At 39.8% G+C, this 21,943-nt stretch overlaps 1 protein-coding gene across 1 annotated transcript in view; it reads left to right on the forward strand.

The window, feature by feature from the left end:
* Nucleotides 1-21,545, forward strand: part of GTF2E2 (general transcription factor IIE subunit 2) — an 82,114-nt gene extending 60,569 nt beyond the window's left edge. The window contains exons 7-8 of the mRNA XM_079909026.1: nucleotides 12,653-12,768; nucleotides 14,025-21,545. Of these exons, the coding sequence (XP_079765152.1) occupies nucleotides 12,653-12,768; nucleotides 14,025-14,141 (233 nt within the window). The 3' untranslated portion in view covers nucleotides 14,142-21,545. The remainder of the gene's footprint in view (nucleotides 1-12,652; nucleotides 12,769-14,024) is intronic.
* The last annotated feature ends 398 nt before the right edge of the window (nucleotides 21,546-21,943 follow it).

A 21,943-nucleotide genomic window follows, 5' to 3' on the forward strand; every position in this document is an offset into this window, starting at 1 on the left:
GCATTCCTAAACACTAATGATGAAAACTCTGAAAGAGAAATTAAGGAAACACTCCCATTTACCACTGCAACAAAAATAATAAAATACCAAGGAATAAACCTACCTAAGGAGATGAAAGACTTGTATGCAGAAAACAAAAAGACACTGGTGAAAGAAATTAAAGATGATACCAACAGATAGAGAGATATACCATGTTCTTGGATTGGAAGAATCAACATTGTGAAAATGACTATACTATCCAAAGCAATCTACAGATTTCAATGCAATCCCTATCAAATTACCAGTGGCTTTTTTTTTTTTTTTTTTTTTTTACAGACCTAGAACAAAAAATCTTAAAATTTGTATGGAGACACAAAAGAACCCGAATAGCCAAAGCAGTCTTGAGGGAAAAAAACAGACCTGGAGGAATCAGACTCCCTGACTTCAGACTATACTACAAAGCTACCATAATCAAGACAATATGGTACTGGCACAAAACCAGAAACATAGATCAATGGAACAGGATAGAAAGCCCAGAGATAAGCACCTGTGGTCAACTAGTCTATGACAAAGGAGGCAAGGATATAGGAGAAAAAACAGTCTCTTCAATAAGTGGTGCTGGGAAAACTGGACAGCTACCTGTAAAAGAATGAAATTAGAACACTCTCTAACACTGTACACAATAATAAAGTCAAAATGGATTAGAGACCTAAATGTAAGACTGGACACTATAAAACTTAGAGGAAAACATAGGAAGAACACTCTTTGACATAAATCACAGCAAGATCTTTTTTGATCCACCTCCTAGAATAATGAAATAAAAACAAAATAAATGGGACCTAATGAAACTTAAAAGCTTTTGCAAAGCAAAGGAAACTACAAACAAGATGAAAAGATAACCCTCGGAATGGGAGAAAATATTTGCAAATGAATGAATGGACAAAGGATTAATCTCCAAAGTATAAACAGCTCATGCAGCTCAATATTTAAAAAGCAACCCAATTGAAAAATGGGCAGAAGACCTAAATAGACATTTCTCCAAAGAAGACATACATATGGCCAAGAAGCACATGAAAAGCTGCTCAACATCACTAATTATTAGAGAAATGCAAATCAAAAGTGCAATGAGGTATCACCTCACATCAGGTAGAACGGACATCATCAGAAAATGTACAAACAAATGCTGGAGAGGGTGTGGCAAAAAGGGAATCCTCCTGCACTCTCGGTAGGAATGTAAATTGATACAGCCACTATGGAGAACAGTATGGAGGTTCCTTAAAAAACTAAAAATAGAACTACCATATGACCCAGCAATCCCACTACTGGGCATATACCCAGAGAAAACCATAATTCAAGAAGACACATGCACCCCAATGTTCATTGCAACACTATTTACAATAGCCAGGTCATGGAAGCAACCTAAATGCCCATTGACAGACGAATGGATAAAGAAGATGTGGTACATATCTACAATGGAATATTACTCAGCCATAAAAAGGAATGAAATTAGGTCATTTTTAGAGATGTGGATGGATTTAGAGACTGTCATACAGAGTGAAGTAAGTCAGAAAGAGAACAACAAATATTGTATATTAACTCATATATGTGGAACCTTGAAAAATGTTACAGATGAACTGGTTTGCAGGGCAGAAATAGAGACACAGATGTAGAGAACAAACGTGTGGACACCAAGGGGGGAAAGTGGTGGTGGTGGTAGGGGGTTGGTGATGGGATGAATTGGGAGATCGCGTTTGACATGTATACACTAATATGTATAAAATGGATAACTAATAAGAACCTGCTGTATAAAGAAATAAATAAAATTCAAAAATTCAAAAAAAAAGTGAATCAGCTATATGTATACATATATCCCCATGTCCCCTCTCTCTCGTATCTCCCTCCCAACCTCCCTACCCCACCCGTCTAGGTGGTCACAAAGCACCAAGTTGATCTCCCTGTGCTATGCGGCTGCTTCCCACTAGCTATCTGTTTTACATTTGGTAGTGTATATATGTCAGTGCTACTCTTTCACTTCGTCTCAGCTTACCCTTCCCCCTCCCTGTGTCCTCAAGTCCATTCTCTACGTCTGCATCTTTATTTCTGTCTTGTCCCTAGGTTCTTCAGAACCTTTTTTTTTTTTAAAGAGTCCATATATATGTATTAGCATATGCTCTTCGTTTTTCTCTTTCTGGCTTACTTCACTCTGTATGACAGAATCTAGGTCCATCCACCTGACTACAGATAACTCAGTTTTGTTTGTTTTTATGGCTGAGTAGTATTCTACTGTATATATGTGCCACATCTTCTTTATCCATTCATCTGTCAGTGGACACTTAGTTTTCTTCCATGTCCTGGCTATTGTAAATAGAGCTGCAATGAACATTGTGGTACATGACTCTTTGAATTATGGTTTTCTCAGGGTATATGCCCAGTATTGGGATTGCTGGGGCATATGGCACTTCTATATTTAGTTTTTTAAGGAACCTCCATACTGTTCTCCATAGTGGCTGTATCAATTTACATTCCCACCAACAGTGCAAGAGGGTTCCTTTTTCTCCACACCCTCTCCAGCATTTATTGTCTGTAGATTTTTTGATGATGGTCATTCTGACTGGTGTGAGGAGATACCTCATTGTAGTTTTGATTTGCATTTCTCTAATGATTAGTGATGTTGAGCATCCTTTCATGTGTTTGCTGACAGTCTGTGTATCTTCTTTGGAGAAGCATCTATTTAGGTCTTCTGCCCATTTTTGGATTGGGGTGTTTGTATTTTTGGTATTGAGCTGTATGAGCTGCTTGTAAATTTTGGATGTTAATCCTTTGTCAGTTGCTTCATTTGCAAATATTTTCTCCCATTTTGAGGGTTGTCTTTTCATCTTGTTTATGGTTTCCTTTGCTGTGCAAAAGCTGTTAAGTTTCATTAGGTCCCATTTATTTTTGTTTTTATTTCCGTTTCTCTAGGAGGTGGGTCAAAAAAGACTCTTGCTGTGATTTATGTCATAGAGTGTTCTGCCTCTGTCTTCCTCTAAAAGTTTTATAGTGTTTGGTCTTACATTTAGGTCTTTAATCCGTTTTGAGTTTATTTTTGTGTATGGTGTTAGGGAGTGTTCTAATTTCATTCTTTTACAGGTAGCTGTTCAGTTTTCCCAGCACCACTTATTGAAGAGGCTGTCTTTTCTCCACTGTATATTCTTTCCTCCTTTATCAAAAATAAAGTGACCATATGTGCGTGGGTTTATCTCTGGGCTTTCTGTCCTGTTCCATTGATCTGTGTTCCTGTTTTTTGTTCCAGTACCATATTGTTTTGATTATTGTCACTTTGTAGTATAGTCTGAAGTCCGGGAGCCTGATTCCTGCAGCTCCATTTTTCTTTCTCAAGATTGCTTTGGCCATTCGGGGTCTTTTGTGTTTTCTTAGAAATTGTGAAATTTTTTGTTCTAGTGCTGTGAAAAATGCCATTGGTAGTTTGATAGGGATTGCATTGAATCTGTTTATTGCTTTGCGTAGTATAGTCATTTTCACAGTGTTGATTCTTCCAGTCCAAGAACATGGTATATCTCTCCATCTGTTGGTATCATCTTTAATTTCTTTCATCAGTGTCTTGTAGTTTTCTGCATACAGGTCCTTTTTGTCTCCTTAGGTAGGTTTATTCCTAGTATTTAATTTTTTTTGTTGCAGTGGTAAATGGGAGTGTTTCCTTAATTTCTCAGAGTTTTCAGCATTAGTGTATAGGAATGCAAGAGATTTCTGTTCATTAATTTTGTATCCTGCTGCTTTACCAAATTCATTCATTAGCTCTAGTAGTGTTCTGGTGGCATGTTTAGGATTCTCTATGTATAGTATCATGTCATCTGCATTGACCGTTTTACTTCTTCTTTTCTGATTTGTATTCCTTTTATTTCTTTTTCTTCTCTGATTGCTGTGGCTAAAACTTCCAAAACTATGTTGAATAATAGTTGTGATAGTGGACAACCTTGTCTTTTTCCTGATATTAGAGGAAATGGTTTCAGTTTTTCACCATTGTGAACCATTTTGCTGTGGGTTTGTCATATATGGCCTTTATTATGTTGAGGAAAGTTCCCTTTATGCCTACTTTCTGGAGGGTTTTTATCATAAATGGCTGTTGAATTTTGTCAAAAGCTTTTTCTGCATCTATTGAGATGATCATATGGTTTTTTTCCTTCAGTTTGTTAATGTGATTATAGCATTGATTGATTTGCATATATTCAAGAATCCTTGCCTTCCTGGGATAAACCCCACTTGATCATGGTGTATGATCCTTTTAATGTGCTGTTGGATTCTGTTTGCTAGTATTTTGTTGAGGATTTTTGCATCTATGTTCATCAGTGATATTGGCCTGTAGTTTTCTTTCTTTGTGACATCTTTGTCTGATTTTGGTATCGGGGATAGTGGCCTCGTAGAATGAGTTTGGGAGTGTCCCTTCCTCTGTTATATTTTGGAAGAGTTTGAGAAGGATGGGTGTTAGATCTTCTGTAAATGTTTGAGAGAATTCACATGTGAAGCCATCTGGTCCTGGGCTTTTGTGTTTTGGAAGATTTTTAATGACAGTTTCAATTTCAGTGCTTGTGATTGGTCTGTTTATGTTTTCTATTTTTTCCTGGTTCAGTAAGAATTTGTCCATTTCTTCCAGGTTGTCCATTTTACTGGCATATAGTTGCTTGTGGTAATCTCTCATGATCCTTTGTATTTCTGCAATGTCAGTTGGTACTTATCCTTTTTCATTTCTAATTCTGTCTTCTCCCTTTTTTTCTTGATGAGTCTGGCTAATCGTTTATCAATTTTGTTTATCTTCTCAAGCAACCAGATTTTAGTTTTATTGATCTTTGCTATCGTTTCCTTCATTTCTTTTTCATTTATTTCTGCTCTGATCTTTATGATTTCTTTCCTTCTGCTATCTTTGGGTTTTTTTGTTCTTTCTGTAATTGCTTTAGGTGTAAGTTTAGGTTGTTTATTTAAGATTTTTCTTGTTTCTTGAGGTGTGATTGTATTGCTATCAGCTTCCCTTTTAGAACTGCTTTTGCTGCATTCCATAGATTTTGGGTTGTCATTGTCATTTTTTTCTAGGTATTTTTTGATTTCCTCTTTGATTTCTTCAGTGATCTCTTGGTTATTTAGTAGCATAATGTTTAGCCTCCATGTGTTTGTATTTATTACAGTTTTTTTTCCTGTAATGGATATCTAGTCTCATAGCGTTGTGGTGGGAAAAGATACTTGATAAGATTTCAGTTTTCTTACATTTACTAAGGCTTGATTTGTGACCCAAGATATGATCTGTCCTGGAGAATGTTCCATGAGAACTTGAGAAGAAAGTGTATTCAGTTGTTTTTGGATGGAATGTCCTATAAATATCAATTTAGTCTATCTGGTCTGTTGTGTCATTTAAAGCTTGTGTTTCCTTATTTATTTTCTGTCTGGATGATCTGCCTATTGGTGTAAGTGGGGTGTTAAAGTTCCCCACTGTTTTTGTGTTACTGTCGATTTCTCCTTTTATGGCTGTGAACATTTGCCTTATGTTTTGTGGTGCTCCTATGTTGGCTGCATAAATATTTATAATTGTTATTTTTTTCTTCTTGGATTGATCCTTTGATCATTATGTCATGTCCTTATCTCTTGTAACATTCTTTATTTTAAAGTATTTTATCTGATACGAGTATTGCTACTCCAGCTTTCTTGTGATTTCCATTTGCATAGAATATCTTTTTCCATCCCCTCACTTTCAGTCTGTATGTGTCGCTAGGTCTGAAGCAGGTTTCTTGTAGACAGCATATTTAAATGTCTTGTTTTTGTATCCATTCAAACAGTCTTTGTCTTTCGGTTGGAGCATTTAATTCATTTACATATAAGGTGTTCGGTGATATGTATGTTCCTATTACCATTTTCTTAATTGATTTGGGTTTGTTTTTGTTGGTCTTTTTCTTTTGCGTTTCCTGCTTAGAGAAGTTCCTTTAGCATTTGTTGTAAAGCTGGTTTTGTGGTGCTGAATTCTCGTAGTTTTTGCTTGTTTGTAAAGCTTTTTATTTCTCCATTGAATCTGAATGAGATCCTTGCTGGGTACAGTAATCTTGGTTGTAGGTTTTTCCCTTTCATCACTTTAAGTATATTCTGCCACTCCCTTCTGGCTTGCAGAGTTTCTCCTGAAAGATCAGCTGTTAACCTATTGGGGGTTCCCTTATATGTTATTTGTTGGTTTTCCATTGCTGCTTTTAATATTTTTTCTTTGTAGTTAGTTTTTCATAGTTTGATTAATATGTCTCTTGGTGTATTTCTCCTTGGATTTATCCTGTATGGGACTCTCTGCACTTCCTGACTTGATTGACTATTTCCTTTCCCATGTTAGGGAAGTTTTCAACTATAATCTCTTCAGATATTTTCTCAGTCCCTTTCTTTTTCTCTTCTTCTTCTGGGGCCCTTATAATTTGAATGTTGGTGCATTTTATGTCCCAGAGGTCTCTGAGACTGTCCTCAGTTCTTTTCATTCTTTTTTGTTTATTGTGCTCTGCAGTAGTTATTTCCACTATTTTATCTTCCAGGTCACTTATCCGTTCTTCTGCCTCAGTTATTCTACTATTGATTCCTTCTAGAGAATTTTTAATTTCATTGTTCATCATTGTTTGTTTGCTCTTTAGTACTTCTGGGTCCTTGTTAAGAGTTTCTTGTATTTTCTCCATTCTGTTTCCAAGATTTTGGATCATCTTTACTATCATTACTCTGAATTCTTTTTTAGGTAGACTGCCTATTTCCTCTTCATTTGTTTGGTCTGGTTGGTTTTACTTTGTTCCTTCATCTGCTGTGTATTTCTCTGTCTTCTCATTTTGCTTAACTTACTGTGTTAGGGGTCTGCTTTTTGCAGACTGCAGGTTCATAGTTCCCATTGTTTTTGGTGTCTGTCCCCAGTGGGTAAGATTGGTTCAGTGGGTTGTGTAGGCTTCCTGGTGGATGGGACTGGTGCCTGTGTTCTGGTGGATGAGGCTGGATCTTGTCTTTCTGGTGGGCAGGACCGTGTCCGGTGGTGTATTTTGGGGTGTCTGTGAACTTAGTATGATTTTAGGCAGCCTCTCTGCTAATGGGTGGGGTTGTGTTCCTGTCTTGCTAGTTGTTTGGCATGGGGTGTCCAGTACTGGAGCTTGCTGGTCGTTGAGCAGAGCTGGGTCTTAGCGTTGAGATGGAGATCTCTGGGAGAGCTCTCTCCCATATTATGAGAGGCCAGGAGGTCTCTGGTGGACCAGTGTTCTGAACTTGGCTTTCTGACCTCAGAGGCTCAGGCCTGGCACCTGGCCAGAGCACCAAGACCCTGTCAGCCACACAGCTCAGAAGAAAAGGGAGAAAAGAAAAAACAGGAAGAAACAGAAGTTATTAAAATAAAATAATTAAAAAAGAGCAATTAAACAAATAAATCCACCAATGATAGCAAGTGCTAAAAACTATACTAAAAAAACCTGGACACACAGAGCCCTAGGACAAATAGTAAAAGCAAACCTATACAGACAGAATCACACAAAGAAGCATATACATACACACTCACAAAAAGAGAAAAAGAAAAATATATAAAAAAAGGAAGAGAGCACCCAAATAAATAAACAAATCTACCAATGATAATCTCTAAATACTGAACTAAGATAAACATAAAACTAGAAACAAATTAGATGCAGAAAGCAAACCCCAAGTCTACAGTTGCTCCCAAAGTCCACCGCCTCAGTTTTGGGATGACTCGTTGTCTATTCAGGTATTCCACAGTTGCAGGGTACAGCAAGTTGATTGTGGAGATTTAATCTGCTGCTCCTGAGGCTGCTCGGAGAGATTTCCCTTTCTCCTGTTTGTTCGCACAGCTCCCGGGGTTCAGCTTTGGATTTGACCCGCCTCTGCATGTAGGTCGCCTGAGGGCATCTGTTCTTCGCTCAGACAGGATGGGGTTAAAGGAGCAGCTGATTCGAGGGCTCTGGCTCACTCAGGCCAGGGTGAGGGAGGCGTACGGAATGCAGGGCAAGCCTGTGGTGGCAGAGGCCAGTGTGATGCTGCAATAGCCTGTGGCGCGCCTTGTGTTCTTCTGGGGAAGTTGTCCGTGGATCATGGGACCCTGGCAGTGGTGGGCTGCACAGGCTTCCGGGAGGGGAGGTGTGGATAGTGACCTGTGCTTGCACACAGGCTTCTTGGTGGCTGCAACAGTAACTTTAGCGTTTCATGCCCGTCTCTGGTGTCCACGCTGATAGCTGTGGCTTGTGCCCGTCTCTGAAGCTTGTTTAGGCGGTGCCCCTCTCCTTATGCACCCTTTTAGGAAGTATGAGGTCTTCTGCCAGCATTCAGTAGGTGTTCTGTAGGAGTTGTGCCACATGTAGATCTATTTTTGGTGTATTTGTGGGGAGGAAGGTGATCTCCACATCTTACTCCTCTGCCATCTTGAAGGTCCTATTATAGAATTTTAAAGAGTTCTTTATTCTGGATACAGGTCTGTTAAAAGAGTTATGTTTTGTGAATATTGTCCATTCTATGAGTTGTCTTTTCAGTTTCTTGTTGGTGTGCTTTGAGATACAAACGTTTTTAATCTTGATGAGGTACAATTTATGTATTTGTCTTTTTGTTGCTTGTGTTTCTGTCATATCTAAGAAACCATTCCCTATTCCAACAACACCAATATTTACTTCTGTTTTTTCTTCAAAGAGTTTCCGTTTTAGCTCTTATATTTAGATCTTTGATCATTTTGAATTAATTTTTGCATATAGTGTGAGGTGTAGGTCGTCATATTTATTAGTATGCTGTAATACGTATACTGTACGTATGACCCAGCCGTACCACTTTTAGGTTTTTACCCAAGTTCACTCAAAATCCATGTACATATCAGCTTTATTCATAACAGCCAAAACATGGAAACAACTCAGATGTCCTTTAACAGTTCTTTCATCGCCCCCAAGTGTGGTACATCCTTACAATGGAATACAGCTTCGCAATAAGAAGGAACGAAGTACTGACATGCCCAACAACATGGATAAATCTCAGATGAGTCATGCTTATTGAAAGCAGCCAGATTCATCTGCCTTCCTTAAAGGCATTAGCACTCAGAAATAAGAGATGATAGACCTCAGAGGATGATGGTAACTATGACAGATATGTGCTTTTTCCTTTGCAGGCATTATTCTCAGTGCCTTATAGATATTAACTCATTTTATACCCACATCTTTATGAAATACATATTATTATCCCAATTTTACAGGTCAGGAAACTGAGCTAGAGAGGTTAAGTAACTTCTCCCATGTGACATAGTTAGTAAATAGTGTCACTGGGTTCCACATCCAGGCCCTCTTTTGCCACAGTCTGTACTATTCTACTAGTTTTGTATTTCATAGGAAAGCTCTGGGTGTAGCCAAAATATGAATGAGTTATTTGGGAACTTAAGCAAAGCCTTATTAATGAATTTGCTTATTTTCTTTCCTTCTCGGGCATACTTTCTGTTACACAGTTTTCATTCTTAGCTCAAGTAGGACAGGGTTCCCTTCACTTGAAAGGGTCAAATCTGAGTTTTAAAATTCTAGCCTTTCTTTTCTGTTAAAAGACAGCAGATTTTTAAACAATTCCTATTTTATTTACCCTTATAATTTAGAGCCTGACTGACTTCCATGATACTTGGAGATAATCTCCTAAAACAAATCATTTGTCTTTAAATTTCATGTCCCCTAATCATTTGCTGTTTTCAAAAAAAGAAAAGTGATTGCTAGAAAAAGAGACTAGGATGCCTAGATCTTGGTTTCGAAATACCATTCTCCAGTAAAAGGAGTCAGGACTCCTTGGTGAAGAGTTGATTCCAAGTTTGGGGAAATGCAAGATGAGCTTGGAACATGTTTTGGTACCAGAAAGTAAGAAAATGCTCAAAAAACCCCCAAACAACAAAAAAGGGAAGCAAGTCAAAAAGAGCCAGGGACAATTTGAAGGGACTCAATGACCAAAGCCAGGATATTTGAACAAGAAAATAAATAATGATAGTAATGAGTTATAATCCATGAAATAAAATAAATATCCATGAATCCATACTAAGTTAACAATTGAATAGATAGATTGGATCGAGAATCAGATCCATTTGTTCAGTAGTCTTCCTTATAGAATCCTAATCCATACGCATGAAAGGAATGACGGAAGTAACATGCCGTTAGGCAAACCCACAAGGATCAGTTGTTGTAGGCACGAGCCATCAATGGATGCTGAAATTAGTGAGCTAACGTGTGCTGAGAAACAGGGTGTTTAGGCATAGTCTCAGTAGATCTCCCCACAGGGTGCTTATTAATTACAAAGGGAAAAATAATAGCTTCATGGTGGAGAAATCTGACAGACACCACCTTAACCAGTGATCGTCTGACAGCCCCAGTAATAAGCCATGTGAACATCATGGACCCTTGATGTTAGGTCCTGAGAAGGGCACAATGTCTTCTCTGTGATGTTCTTGCCCAAAATGTATAGCCTCAATTTAATCACAAGGAAATAGCAGACAACCACACATTGAGGGCCGTTGTATAAAATAACTACAGAAACTCCTCAGAAGTGTCATGGTCCTGAGAGATGAGGAGACACTGGGCACACTTAAAGCCTGGAGCAAGGAGACACGGCAGCTAAACACAGTGGGATCCCAGGTGTGGTGCCGGACCATGACGACCAGGATGAGGACGCAAGTGCTAAAACTGGTGACATGTGAATAAGATCTGTGGATTAGTTAATAGGCTTGTATTATTAGTTTAGATAATTTTACTAAGATCATATACAGTGTTAACATTAGGGAAAGCTGGGCAAAACCTGTACTGGAGTTCTGTGTACTAATGTTGCAACTCTTCTATTAATGTAAAATTATTTTAAAATAAAAAAGTTTAAAAAATGTAAAAAGAAAACAGATACTCTGTGATGCCCAGAGAATAACATACATTCAGTGATCAGATTGTTGAGGATGTGCTAAATTCAGTGCCAACCATAGTAGGAAACTTAAAAAAAATATCCGCTCCCGAGGAGCTTATAGCCCTTCAAGGGGCTGAGAAAGTCATGCAAACAATTGATTGTCATCTGCTAACTGATTTCTGTAATCTATGCAGATGAAAGTTCAGGGAGCATATAGGAAAAAGAACTCTTAATGTATTGAAAGAAATAAAAAAAAAATTTTTTTCTTTTTAATTTTATTTTTGCGGTACGCGGGCCTCGCACTGCTGTGGCCTCTCCCGTTGCAGAGCACAGGCTCCGGACGCGCAGGCTCAGCGGCCATGGCTCACGGGCCCAGCCGCTCTGCGGCATGTGGGATCCTCCCGGACTGGGGCACGAACCTGCATCCCCTGCATCGGCAGGCGGACTCTCAACCACTGTGCCACCAGGGAAGCCCTAAAAATTTTTTTATTTAGAGATGTTTTGGATTGAAATAACTTTGTGCCCAGGTTGAATTCTTTGTAGTAGATTGTCATTTTTGCATTTGGTCACCATCAGCAAAAGCCTTTCCGTGTGTGGCAGAAAACGGATTTCCTAAGTATCACTGGAGCCCCAGCTGTTAGAGCATCATTTGCTTCTTGTAATACGTATTGAAATAGGAAAGAGGAGAACAGTCTGGTTCAGCACAGTATCTCATGCCTACTTTGTTTACAGCTTGTGAATGGACCTCTCTCCATTGTCACTTTTTACCTGAAAGTAAGGCAGGGGGCGTTGCCGGCGCCACCTGGATTAGGCCTCCAGGATGCCATGACAAGGAGGAGGGTGGGGATGGGGGTAGGTGGTGTTGCAGTGTGAGTGGGCGTGCGCATGCACATGCGAGAGAGGTCTCTGGTGAGCAGGGGCCCAGCCCCCAGCCTCAGGGCACCCAGCGAACTTGCCTCTTTTACCATCCAGAGTACAAATGTCTTATGATTTGCCATCATAAGACATTTTTTGTGTGTTGGAATGTAGATGTTAATAATGAAGTGAAACCTGGTTATTTGAGCCTCTCTTTAGGGACAGAATTTAAGATGCATTCGAGTTTCATTCTGGACATGTCCCAATTGTGATCTCTTTTGGTTGCAGAAATGGTGGTGTGGCAAAGGGGCCGGGGTCTCTGAGAACAAGGAGTAGGCTGGATGGAGGGCCTTTCTCCTTTGTCTTCCAGGGCATGTGAGACAGTGTTACTGTCTCAGTATTCCTCCCCTCACTTTTATCACCTCTTAGTCACCCATCCCACATTTGTTTGATTTCAAAAGGCCTTTTTTGCAAATAGGCTCTTGTAACTCCTCCGTATAAAACTTTGGTTCCTCATCTCCCTGTTTCTCTTTTCCTGTAGGAGAGGAAGTGGGCTATACTGAGCTCATGAGAGATGATCAGGAATTTGAACTATTTCAATGGAGAACTGATTTCTGGGATTAAAGGAGAGGGTCAACTGCCTTTCTTCCCAGGAAAGCTGGGAGGCTCAATCACATGGCCTTCATTTACAGGCTCTAAAAATAGAGCAGTGCTGATCTGGTCTGTAGGGATGCAGTTCGTGTTCCCAGGCCCTTCTGCTGCTGTGTCCAGCATCTGAATGTTCCTGTCTTCCTTTGTTTTTATAATGAAATCTCAGATGTGCTCATTGAGATCAGAGGAGATAATATCGAAGCCTGATTTCGATCACACTGAGATGTTATAGCTTGTAAACATCTATTGTACAGTAACTACTGTCTTGTTGGCACAGAGTTTCAGAAACTGTGGAGGAGTGTCACTGTGGATTCAATGGATGAGGAGAAAATTGAAGAGTATCTGAAGCGACAGGGTATTTCTTCCATGCAGGAATCTGGACCAAAGAAAGTGGTACGTACTCTCTAGAAGAAAATGTAATCCTCTGCTCTTTGAACTGTTAGCCTGTGTCCTGTGCAGCTCTCGGAAGAGCAGGTAGGTAGGTAGTTCTCCCTTCCAGTTTTTTCTGTGTCCTAATCCTGTGACCTTGGTCAGATGCATTCAGATCACGTCTGGTGTACTGAGGGCCAACGGATCTCTTTGCCCTCAGGGGCTGCTCGCCAGGTATGTGAGGGCCTCCCCGGCAGTCAGTGCCTGCCCTTAAGCTCCAGCCATAGGGCGTGCAGTGCCCACGTGTTGTGCTCCCAGTTTCTGCCAGGGGCTTGCTTCATCGTTCTGGCCTTTATGGTCTTCACCGCACCCCCCACCCCTCTTGCTCCCGGAGCCCGGTGGTCTCGGTGCCTGGCTTTGCCCTAGCCCTGATCACACTGAATTATCCTTGTTGACTTTCAGATCCCTTAGGAACCAGATATTACTGTCTTTATAGCCCCCAAATCCTGCTCATTGGAGGGATTTGTAATTGAATGAAGACCTGTGAATTCCTTTACCAGCTAACCAGCTCTCTGCAGCCCAGGGTCAAAGCCAGGATGAGAACTATTTCACTAACACCCTCCTTCCCTGTCCACCATCGTGCCTTTGTAGCTTGACTTGTTTGTGGCTTAGTGTTTTATTCAGTGAAGTTTTAGGACTCCTTTAAAAGGGGAAATTTATTGCCAGTGATCTCCAAGAATTAGCGTGATTGCAGCACTTCATGGTTTCCCGTCATTGCTTAGTTTGTTAATATTATGTGATATTAGTATTTCAGGTATACAGTGAAGAAAAGAGGATAATATTTAACAAATCTTTCTGTGTTCATCCACTTCCCAATTTGCCCATATCTCTATATTTTGCTGTATTTGCTTCAGGTCTTTGTTTTATTGGTAATTAATGGTGGATAAAATTTTAAACCTGATAATAGAGATGAAAAACAAAAGAGATTTACTGTCTCTCTTTTTACCCACTTCATGCCTACAATAGTTCTGGTTAGTTTTCATGCCAGCCCATTTATTCCAGGTGGAGGTATGCACTTCACTGTAACAGAAAGCCCTGGTCTGTGTTTTCGAACAAGGATTGTGTGGATTGGTGTGTGTGAGGCTGGGCTGCAGAACAGAAAAAAGGTCACAAACCCTGCATCTCTTTGCTGCTGGTTTCTGGGGCATCTTTTGTAAATCCTCCCCATATTACCGCTCTGAGTAGCCATTGTTTCTAACTGTCTTTACCTTTTCCTGTAGGCTCCTATTCAGAGAAGGAAAAAGCCAGCTTCACAGAAAAAGCGACGGTTTAAAACTCACAATGAGCACTTGGCCGGGGTGCTGAAGGACTACTCTGACATCACTCCTGGCAAGTAGTAGACAGTTTTGTCTGAGAGCAAAGAGTTACAAAGTCAAGATCTTCCTCGTTGACGCTGGGATCTGAAGACTGACCGTCTTCCCATTCTACTTCTTAGGACCGAGGACAGGAGCAGTTCAGTTTACAGAACTAGTGCAAATTACCAAACTTGAAGCTTATTTTCATTAATGGGCTAATGAGAAATGTTATGTCCCCTGTTAACCTCCTTCTTGGGGGAAAGGCGCTCAGCATGGCATACAGGTGACTTTGCTATTTATCTCTACTTCTAAGTGGTTCCTGGTTCCATTTTCCTTTTCATTACCTTAGAACAGGTTTGCCGATAGTCTTGAATGCAGTATTTGTTTATTCCAAAAGAGCATATTTATAATAAAATCGTTGTAGAAGGAGCTCTGAGATGTCAGTGAGTTCAGTTTGCTTCTTTCCATTCTTGGCAGTGACGGGTGGCAGCTCGTCTTTGACTCCCACAGGTGGTGTCTGGAATGCTGTTGGAGACCGAGGTCTGGGCTGCATTGCTGAGTGTGTGGATTTCACAGTTGGAACCCAAGGTGTGCCTCTTGGTAGCAGGTGAAGCAGTAAAGGTACACTACATGTGATTTTTTAATGCTTGCTTTTAAAAGGGTAAATCAGTATTTAGCCTCTTGGATTTTGCACATCATGTTCTCATGCCATCTCCAGCAAGGATGAAGACATGACTGTGTCCCAGCCCTGATGGGGCTTGGCCCTGAGGTTCTTCTTTCAGAGACTCCCTCTGTCTCCCAATCACTGGCTGAGCTCAGGAGAGCTGCTGTCACACATGTGGGTTAAGAGTTGTGGTGACTTTTGGGGAAATCTGTGGTCATTCCATCATTCTATGGTAAACTACCCATTTTCCTTATCTGTGCTTGTTTTATGGTCTGTGGTGGCCCTTCGGGGTGATAGTTATGGTTCTCATATCATATTGTGGTAGATTATAAAAGCAAGGTTTGGTGTTCTCAGAAAAGGTATGATGATAGTCCAAAGCAGTCAGTACTTTGTGCAGATGACAAGGAGCCTTTTTGCTGTTTTAGTTTTTATCCTTTTTGTTTACTTCTCATCCATTATCAGTGTCATCCTATTTCAGTGTCATCTTACCTCCTTATATCCAAGCCCCAAAATATGGCATGAAAAGATGTAAAACTGAGACTCCTCAGGATAATTTAGAAAATGGGAAACTCAATCTGTCTTGCTTTGTAGAGGATTTTTGCTAGTAAGGAAGAGCTTTAATATTTTATGGCATAAACTAGCTCTCTTTTTAAAAAAAAAAAAAATCTGGAGCTGGCTTATCTCCAAGTATACCTACTTTTTCTGGTCTATACATACCCACCCCCACCAGTTTTAGTGAGATACAGTTGACATACAGCACTGTGTAAGTTTTAAGATGCACAGCATAAGATTTGACTTACATACATCATAAAATGATTACCACAGTAAGTTTAATGTCACTCATTTCATATACATACCAAAAACAAGCGATGAGAACTCCTTAGGATTTACTTCTAACAATTTTCACATGTATCATACAGCAGTGCTATCTGTAGTCCTCTTGCTGTACATTACATCCCTAGTACTTATTTATCTTAAAACTGGAAGTTTGTACCTTTTGACCACCTTTGTCCAATTTCCCCTCACCCTGGCCCACACCTCTGGTAACCACAAATCTGATCTTTTTCTGTGAGGTTTTTCTTTTAAGAATCTACATATAAATGAGATCATTTGGTATTTGCTTAGTCTGTATGACTTACTTAGCATAATGCCATTAAGGCCCATCCATGTTGTTGCAAGTGACAGGATTTCCTCCTTTTATGGCTGAATAAGGTTTTATTTGTGTGTGTGTGTGTGTATGTATGTATGTGTATCTGCGTGTATCCATTCATCCACTAGGGAACATGTCTTGGTTATTGTAAATAATGCTGCTGTGAACATGGGGGTTCAGATATCTCTTTTTTGACTTGTGTTTTTGTTTCCTTCAGATATATTCCCAGAAGTAAAATTGCAATATCATATGGTAGTTTCTGTTAACTTTTGGAGGAACTTCCGCCCACAGTGGCTGTACCAGTTTACAACCCCATCAACAGTGCGCAAGGATTCCATTTTCTCTACATCTTCACCAGCACTTGTTATCTCTTGTCTTTTTGATACTAGCCATTCTGACAGGTGTGAGGTGATAGCTTATTGTGCTTTTGATTTGCATCACTAATGATTATATTAATGATGTTGAGCATTTTTTCAGGTACCTGTTGGTCATTTGTATATCTTACTTGGATGAAGGTCTATTCGGGTCCTTTGTCCATCTTTTAATTGGATTATTTTTTATTTATTTTTTTGTTATTGAGTTGTATGAGTTCTTTATATATTTTGGATAGTGACCCTCTTATCATAAGATAAATGGTTTGCAAATATTTTCTCCAATTCCATAGATTGTCTTTTCATTTTATTATTTCTTCTGATGTTCAGAAGCTTTTTAGTTTGATATAGTCCTACTTGTCTATTTGCGATTTTGTTGCTTGTGCTTTAGTTGTATCCAAAAGTTTATTGCCAAGACTTGTGTCAAGGAGCTTTTTTCCTGTGTTTTCTTCTAGGAGTTATATGCATTTTGGTCTTACATTTAAGTCTTTAATCCACTGATTTAATTTTTGTGAGTGGTGTAAGTTAGGGGTCTAGTTTCATACTTGTACATGTGAATGTCCAGTTTTCCCATCACCATTTAGCTGTGGACTTATATGTCCTTTATTATGTTAAGATATGTTCCTTCTGTACCTAATTTGTTAAGAGTGTTTTATCATGAATGTATGTTGAATTTTTTGGAAAGCTTTTTCTGCATCTTTTGAGATGATCATATGATTTTTTTCTTTCTATCAATGTGACATACCAAATTGATTTATGTATGTTGAACCATTCTTGCATCCCAAGGATAAATCTTACTTGATGATGGTGAATGATCTTTTTACTGTACTGCTGAATTCAATTTGCTAGTATTTTATTGAGAAGTTTTGCATCTATATTCATCAGGGATATGGACCTTTAGTTTTCTTTTCTGGTAGTGTACTTTTTTGGCTTTGATATTAGGGTAATGCTAGCCTTATAAAATGAGTTTGGGAATATTCCCTCCTCTTCAGTTTTTTGGAAGAGTTTGATAAGGATTGGCATGAACTCTTCTTTAAATGTTTGATGAAGTTCCCCTGTGAAGCCATCTGGGCCTGGGCTTTTCTTCATTAGGAGACTTTTTTTTTTAATTTATTTATTTGGCTACACTGGGTCTTAGTTGCGGTGTGCGGGATCTTTAATTGCAGCATGTGGGATCTAGTTCTCTGACCAGGGATCAAACCTGGGCCCCCTTCATTGGGAGCACGGAGTCTTAGCCACTGGACCACCAGGGAAGTCCCTGGTGGAAGATTTTTGATTACTGACTGTTTCTAGCAATTGGTATTTTCAGATTTTCTATTTCTTCTGATTTGGTCTTGGTAGGTTATATGTTTCTAATAATTTTTCCATTTCTTCTAGGTTGTCTGGTTTGTTGTATATAGTTGTTCATAGTAGCTGTTTATGATTCTTTGTGTGTCACTTGGAATGTCTCCTTTTTCGTTTATAGTTTTGTTGATTTGGATCCTCTCTTTTCCTTAGTGTAGCTAGAGGTTTATCAGTTTTGTTTATCTCTTCAAAAAACCAACTCTTAGTTTGGTTAATCTTTTCTACTGCTTTTCTGTTTTATTTATTTCTGTTCTAGTCGTTTTTATTTCCTTCCTTCTGCTAACTTTGGGCTCAGTTTGTACTTTTTCTGTTTTCTAAAGGTGTAGAGTTAAGTTGTTTGAGATTTTTCTTGTTTCTTAATGTAGGTGTTTATTGCTATGAACTTCCTTCTTTGAACTGCTTTTGCTGTATCCCATAAGTTTTGGTGTGTTGTGTTTCCATTTTCATTTGTCTCAAGATACTTTTAAATTTCTCCTTTAATTTCATTTTTGATCCATTGGTTGTTCAGGTGAGCATTATTTTCATATGTTCAAGAATTTTCCAGTTTTCCCCCTTTTATTATTTCTAGTTTCATCCCATCTGGTTGGAGAAGATACTTGGTATGATTTCAGTCTTTTTGAATTTGCTAAGGCTTGTTTTGTGGCCTGACGTATGGTCTGTCATAGAATATATTCCATGTGTGCTTGAGAAGAATGCCTATTCTGTTGTTGGGTAGAATGTTCTGTACAGTTGACCTTTGAAAAACATGGGGGATAGGGGTGTGGAAGCCCCACACAGTCAAAATTCTGCATGTAACTTTAGTTGGCCCTTGTATCTGTGGTTTCAACCAACCATGAATTGTATAGTACTGTAGTGTGTATTTATTGAAAAAAAATCCACACATAAGTGGACCCATGTAGTTCAAGAGTCAACTGTATATGTCTATTAGGTACATTTAGTCTCTAGTGTTGTTCAAATCCTGTTTCCTTACTGATCCTCTGTCTGGATGATCTGTCTATTGTAGAGAGTGGGATATTAAAGTCCCCAACCATTACTTTATTGCAGGTTATTTCTCCTTTTAGTTCTATTAGGTTTGGTTATATGTTTGGGTGCTCTGATTGGGTGCGTAAGTATTTACAATTGTTATGTATTCTTTTTTGTTGTTGTTTTTTGGCTGCGCCACACGGCTTGAAGGATCTTGGGTCCCTGACCAGGGATTGAATCTGGGTCCTGGCAGTGAAGGTGCCATGTCCTAACCACAGGACTGCCAGGGAATTTCCAACAATTGTTATATATTCTTGATTGATTGATCCTTTTATCATTGTATAATGACCTTCTTTGTCTCTTTTTACCATTCTTAAAGTCTATTTTGTCTTACATAAGTATAGCTATGCCTGCTTTTCTTTTGAATACCATTTGCCTGAAATATCTTATTCCCTTTGCTCTCAGTCTGTGTCTTTAAAGCTAAAGTGAGTCTCTGATAGGCAGCATATTATTGGATCTTGTTTTTTAATCCATTCAGCAGTTCTGGGTATTTTGATTGGAGGATTTAATCCACTTATGTTTAAAGTAATTATTGTTAGGTGAGGACTTTACTGTTTCCATTTTGTTAATTGTTTTCTGGCTGTTTTGACATGTGGGGAGGGATATAGTCTTTGTGGGAAATTGTGATACGAACCCAGTTGTATTTGAGGGTTGTAATAAAAAGAAAGAAGTTCTTTACCAGTTTTTCTGGGCACCTAGAAACATATCCACCAGAAATTCAAGTTAAAGTCAAAGTCACGTTCTTACCTCTGCCCGTTTCTGCTGGGTCTGTGGCCTGTTTAACAGAAGGAAGTTGGAATGGGCGTGTCTGGGTGTGTTGAAAGTTTAAGACAGTTTGTAGTGCATTTGATCTATAATTCATCACCGTAAGCCGAGGCTTTTAGGGGATAGCTAAAATATATTTGAGCCCAAAAGTGTAAAAAATGACATTTGACTGTTGCTGTTACATCCTCTAAGTGTGGCGAGATGATGGTGGGACTCGGGGGTTGGAGCAGCGCTTGATACGTGTGGAGCAGAGTCTCAGCGACGAGGCAGTGCAGCTACTTCCCGTTCCATTGTTTATAGCAAGGGCACTGCAGACATACAGCCCTTGGTCCTTGTGTGAGCTGACTGAAGTCACTAGCAGAAAGAACGTTCTGGATGTGGGAATGGGGCATTTGGATTTGTAAGTTCCCCAGTTCATATCAGCTAATAATGGTTTTCTGAGGCATAGAAAATGAGGCATAGAAAATGAGACTCCCCTCTTCCTCCTAGCTACTGTTTTTACTTGCAAAAATGATTTATTTATGGGGAAGATAATTTTGTGTTTTTTAAGGTTTTATTGACTGTTCTTAACAAGCTGGGTCCAGCACTGTTGCTGTGTAGCGAAGCTGGGGTGCTGTGTGTGGAGACAGCGCGATGACCTGTATCACGTGTTGCCGCCCTTGGAGCTTCACGTAGGACAGTCCATCCTCTCCTCGGGTGTGTTTTTTGGGCTTGTTCTGAGAGATAGATGTTCTGTGGGGAGCAGAGGGTGGGGGAGGCCCAAGGACCTCTTGGAAACCACTTCTCAGATGAACCGGACTTTGGAATCCCTGTCCTGTGAGCGTCATGTTGAATGAGCACTTTGGAAACACAGAGCTAGAATAGGCCCTGGCATTGTGCTGTCGACCTTCCTTCTGGCCACAGTTCAAAAAGCAAAAGTGCATTTTCCTTCATAATGGGATTTCCATTAGAGATGTGCTGGTGCTCTCAGGCGAAGTGGCAAGGCTGCTGCCATGGGCCCTTTGGACAGTTAGGCCTGTAGCACTTGTCCAGCTCTCCTGGTTTGGAGATGGGCCAGCACGTTCCTGTGACTCAAACCATGTGGTCTCAAGACCCTGTGAGAACCCAGTGACTTTCAGCCACCCAGAACTTTGCAGGGGTTAAAGGATGTTCAGTGCAGACTTACCTTAATTTTTTAAAAAAATAGTGAAAACACAGAAGGATACTAATAGGAGACACTGCTGTAAGTCATAGCCTGACCTTGGCAGGATCAGCTTCAGAAACACCAAAGTCAGGTTTACCTTGCACTTGACTTGTCATGAGATTTTGGACTTTTCTGCATTCTAGTTTTAGGGGAAAAGTGCTCTTTTGTCCAGGTAAATATTTTAACCTGAGCATCATTTCCTATTCCATGTAGGTGTGTCCTTTTGCCCAGAGAAGAAGTTTGGGTTTAATTTAATCTAGCCTAAGTAAATTTCTAATTTACTGTTAGTTAGCATGGTGAGAGTTTCACTTCAAATGAGAGACGGGTGTGAGCAGTGGGGAGTGGAAGGCTTCCCTGGGTCTTGATTTATGGGCATGTTGTTACGGTTCATGGTCACAGGGCCCTTTCCCCTCACAAAGCAAGGAAGTGTGGTTTGTACTGTGGAAGCCCTGGTGAAGCAGCACCTGAGGAAGGTCAGGAAGGTTCCTCACGGCATATTGGCATCTGGGGGCTTGGGGTGGTTAGAGCCAGGCCAGTCTAGGGGAGTTGGGTACCAGCCAGGACGTTCTGCAGCAGTAGACAGAGCTTCACTGTGGCAGTTAAGTGTTTTCCTGTTTAGAGGGCCTTATCAGTTAGCTGACTCAGTATGGTTTTTCAGCATCACAGTCATGAGTTTCAGTGCAGGCGTTTTGAGGACCAACATTTCAGATAACACATCACTAGTAACACACTCTTCTGCCTTCTCAGAATGTTGTCCAGTTGTTTGATGTCATGAGGAGGTGTGATAGAACAGGGATGACATTGGAAGAGTGAGAGAGCAACTGCGTGCTGAAAATTCTCTTCACACTGGGTAAGAATACACTTTTCACCTAACAGTTGGACGTCCCAGTGATAAGTGGGGGATACAGTAGGAAGTCTGCTTGTATTCCTTGAGCTAAGCATGCCTTGCCCAAAGCACTCAGAAATAACTAGTTGATTCCTATATGTCACCGTGACACAGACACCAAGAGTTCTTGGGGTGTCCAGCCATGCTTCCTCTCCTATGAAAGTAGGTTTGGACATGTATTCAGGTACTGGGAATTTGAAGCCTTTATGATTATACTGTAACTTTCATTTTGCAAGTTTTAAGGTTCTTTTCTAGATTCCTTTAATTTGTAATTTTGTTATAGAGGTAGAAGGCATAGTACTTAATTTTAGTACTTAATGCCAGTTTTATGACATTAGTCCTGTGTTCTAAGCAGCACATCTCCCCTCCCAGTGGAGGGTTTACTTGGTAACAACGGATGGCTTAGTTATCATCTTGCTGGAGTCTACAGACTGGGACATTATGCGCAGAAGTAAGAG

This window comes from Stenella coeruleoalba (assembly GCF_951394435.1).
Source record: "Stenella coeruleoalba genome assembly, chromosome: 21".
Classification (NCBI taxonomy): Eukaryota; Metazoa; Chordata; class Mammalia; order Artiodactyla; family Delphinidae; genus Stenella; species Stenella coeruleoalba.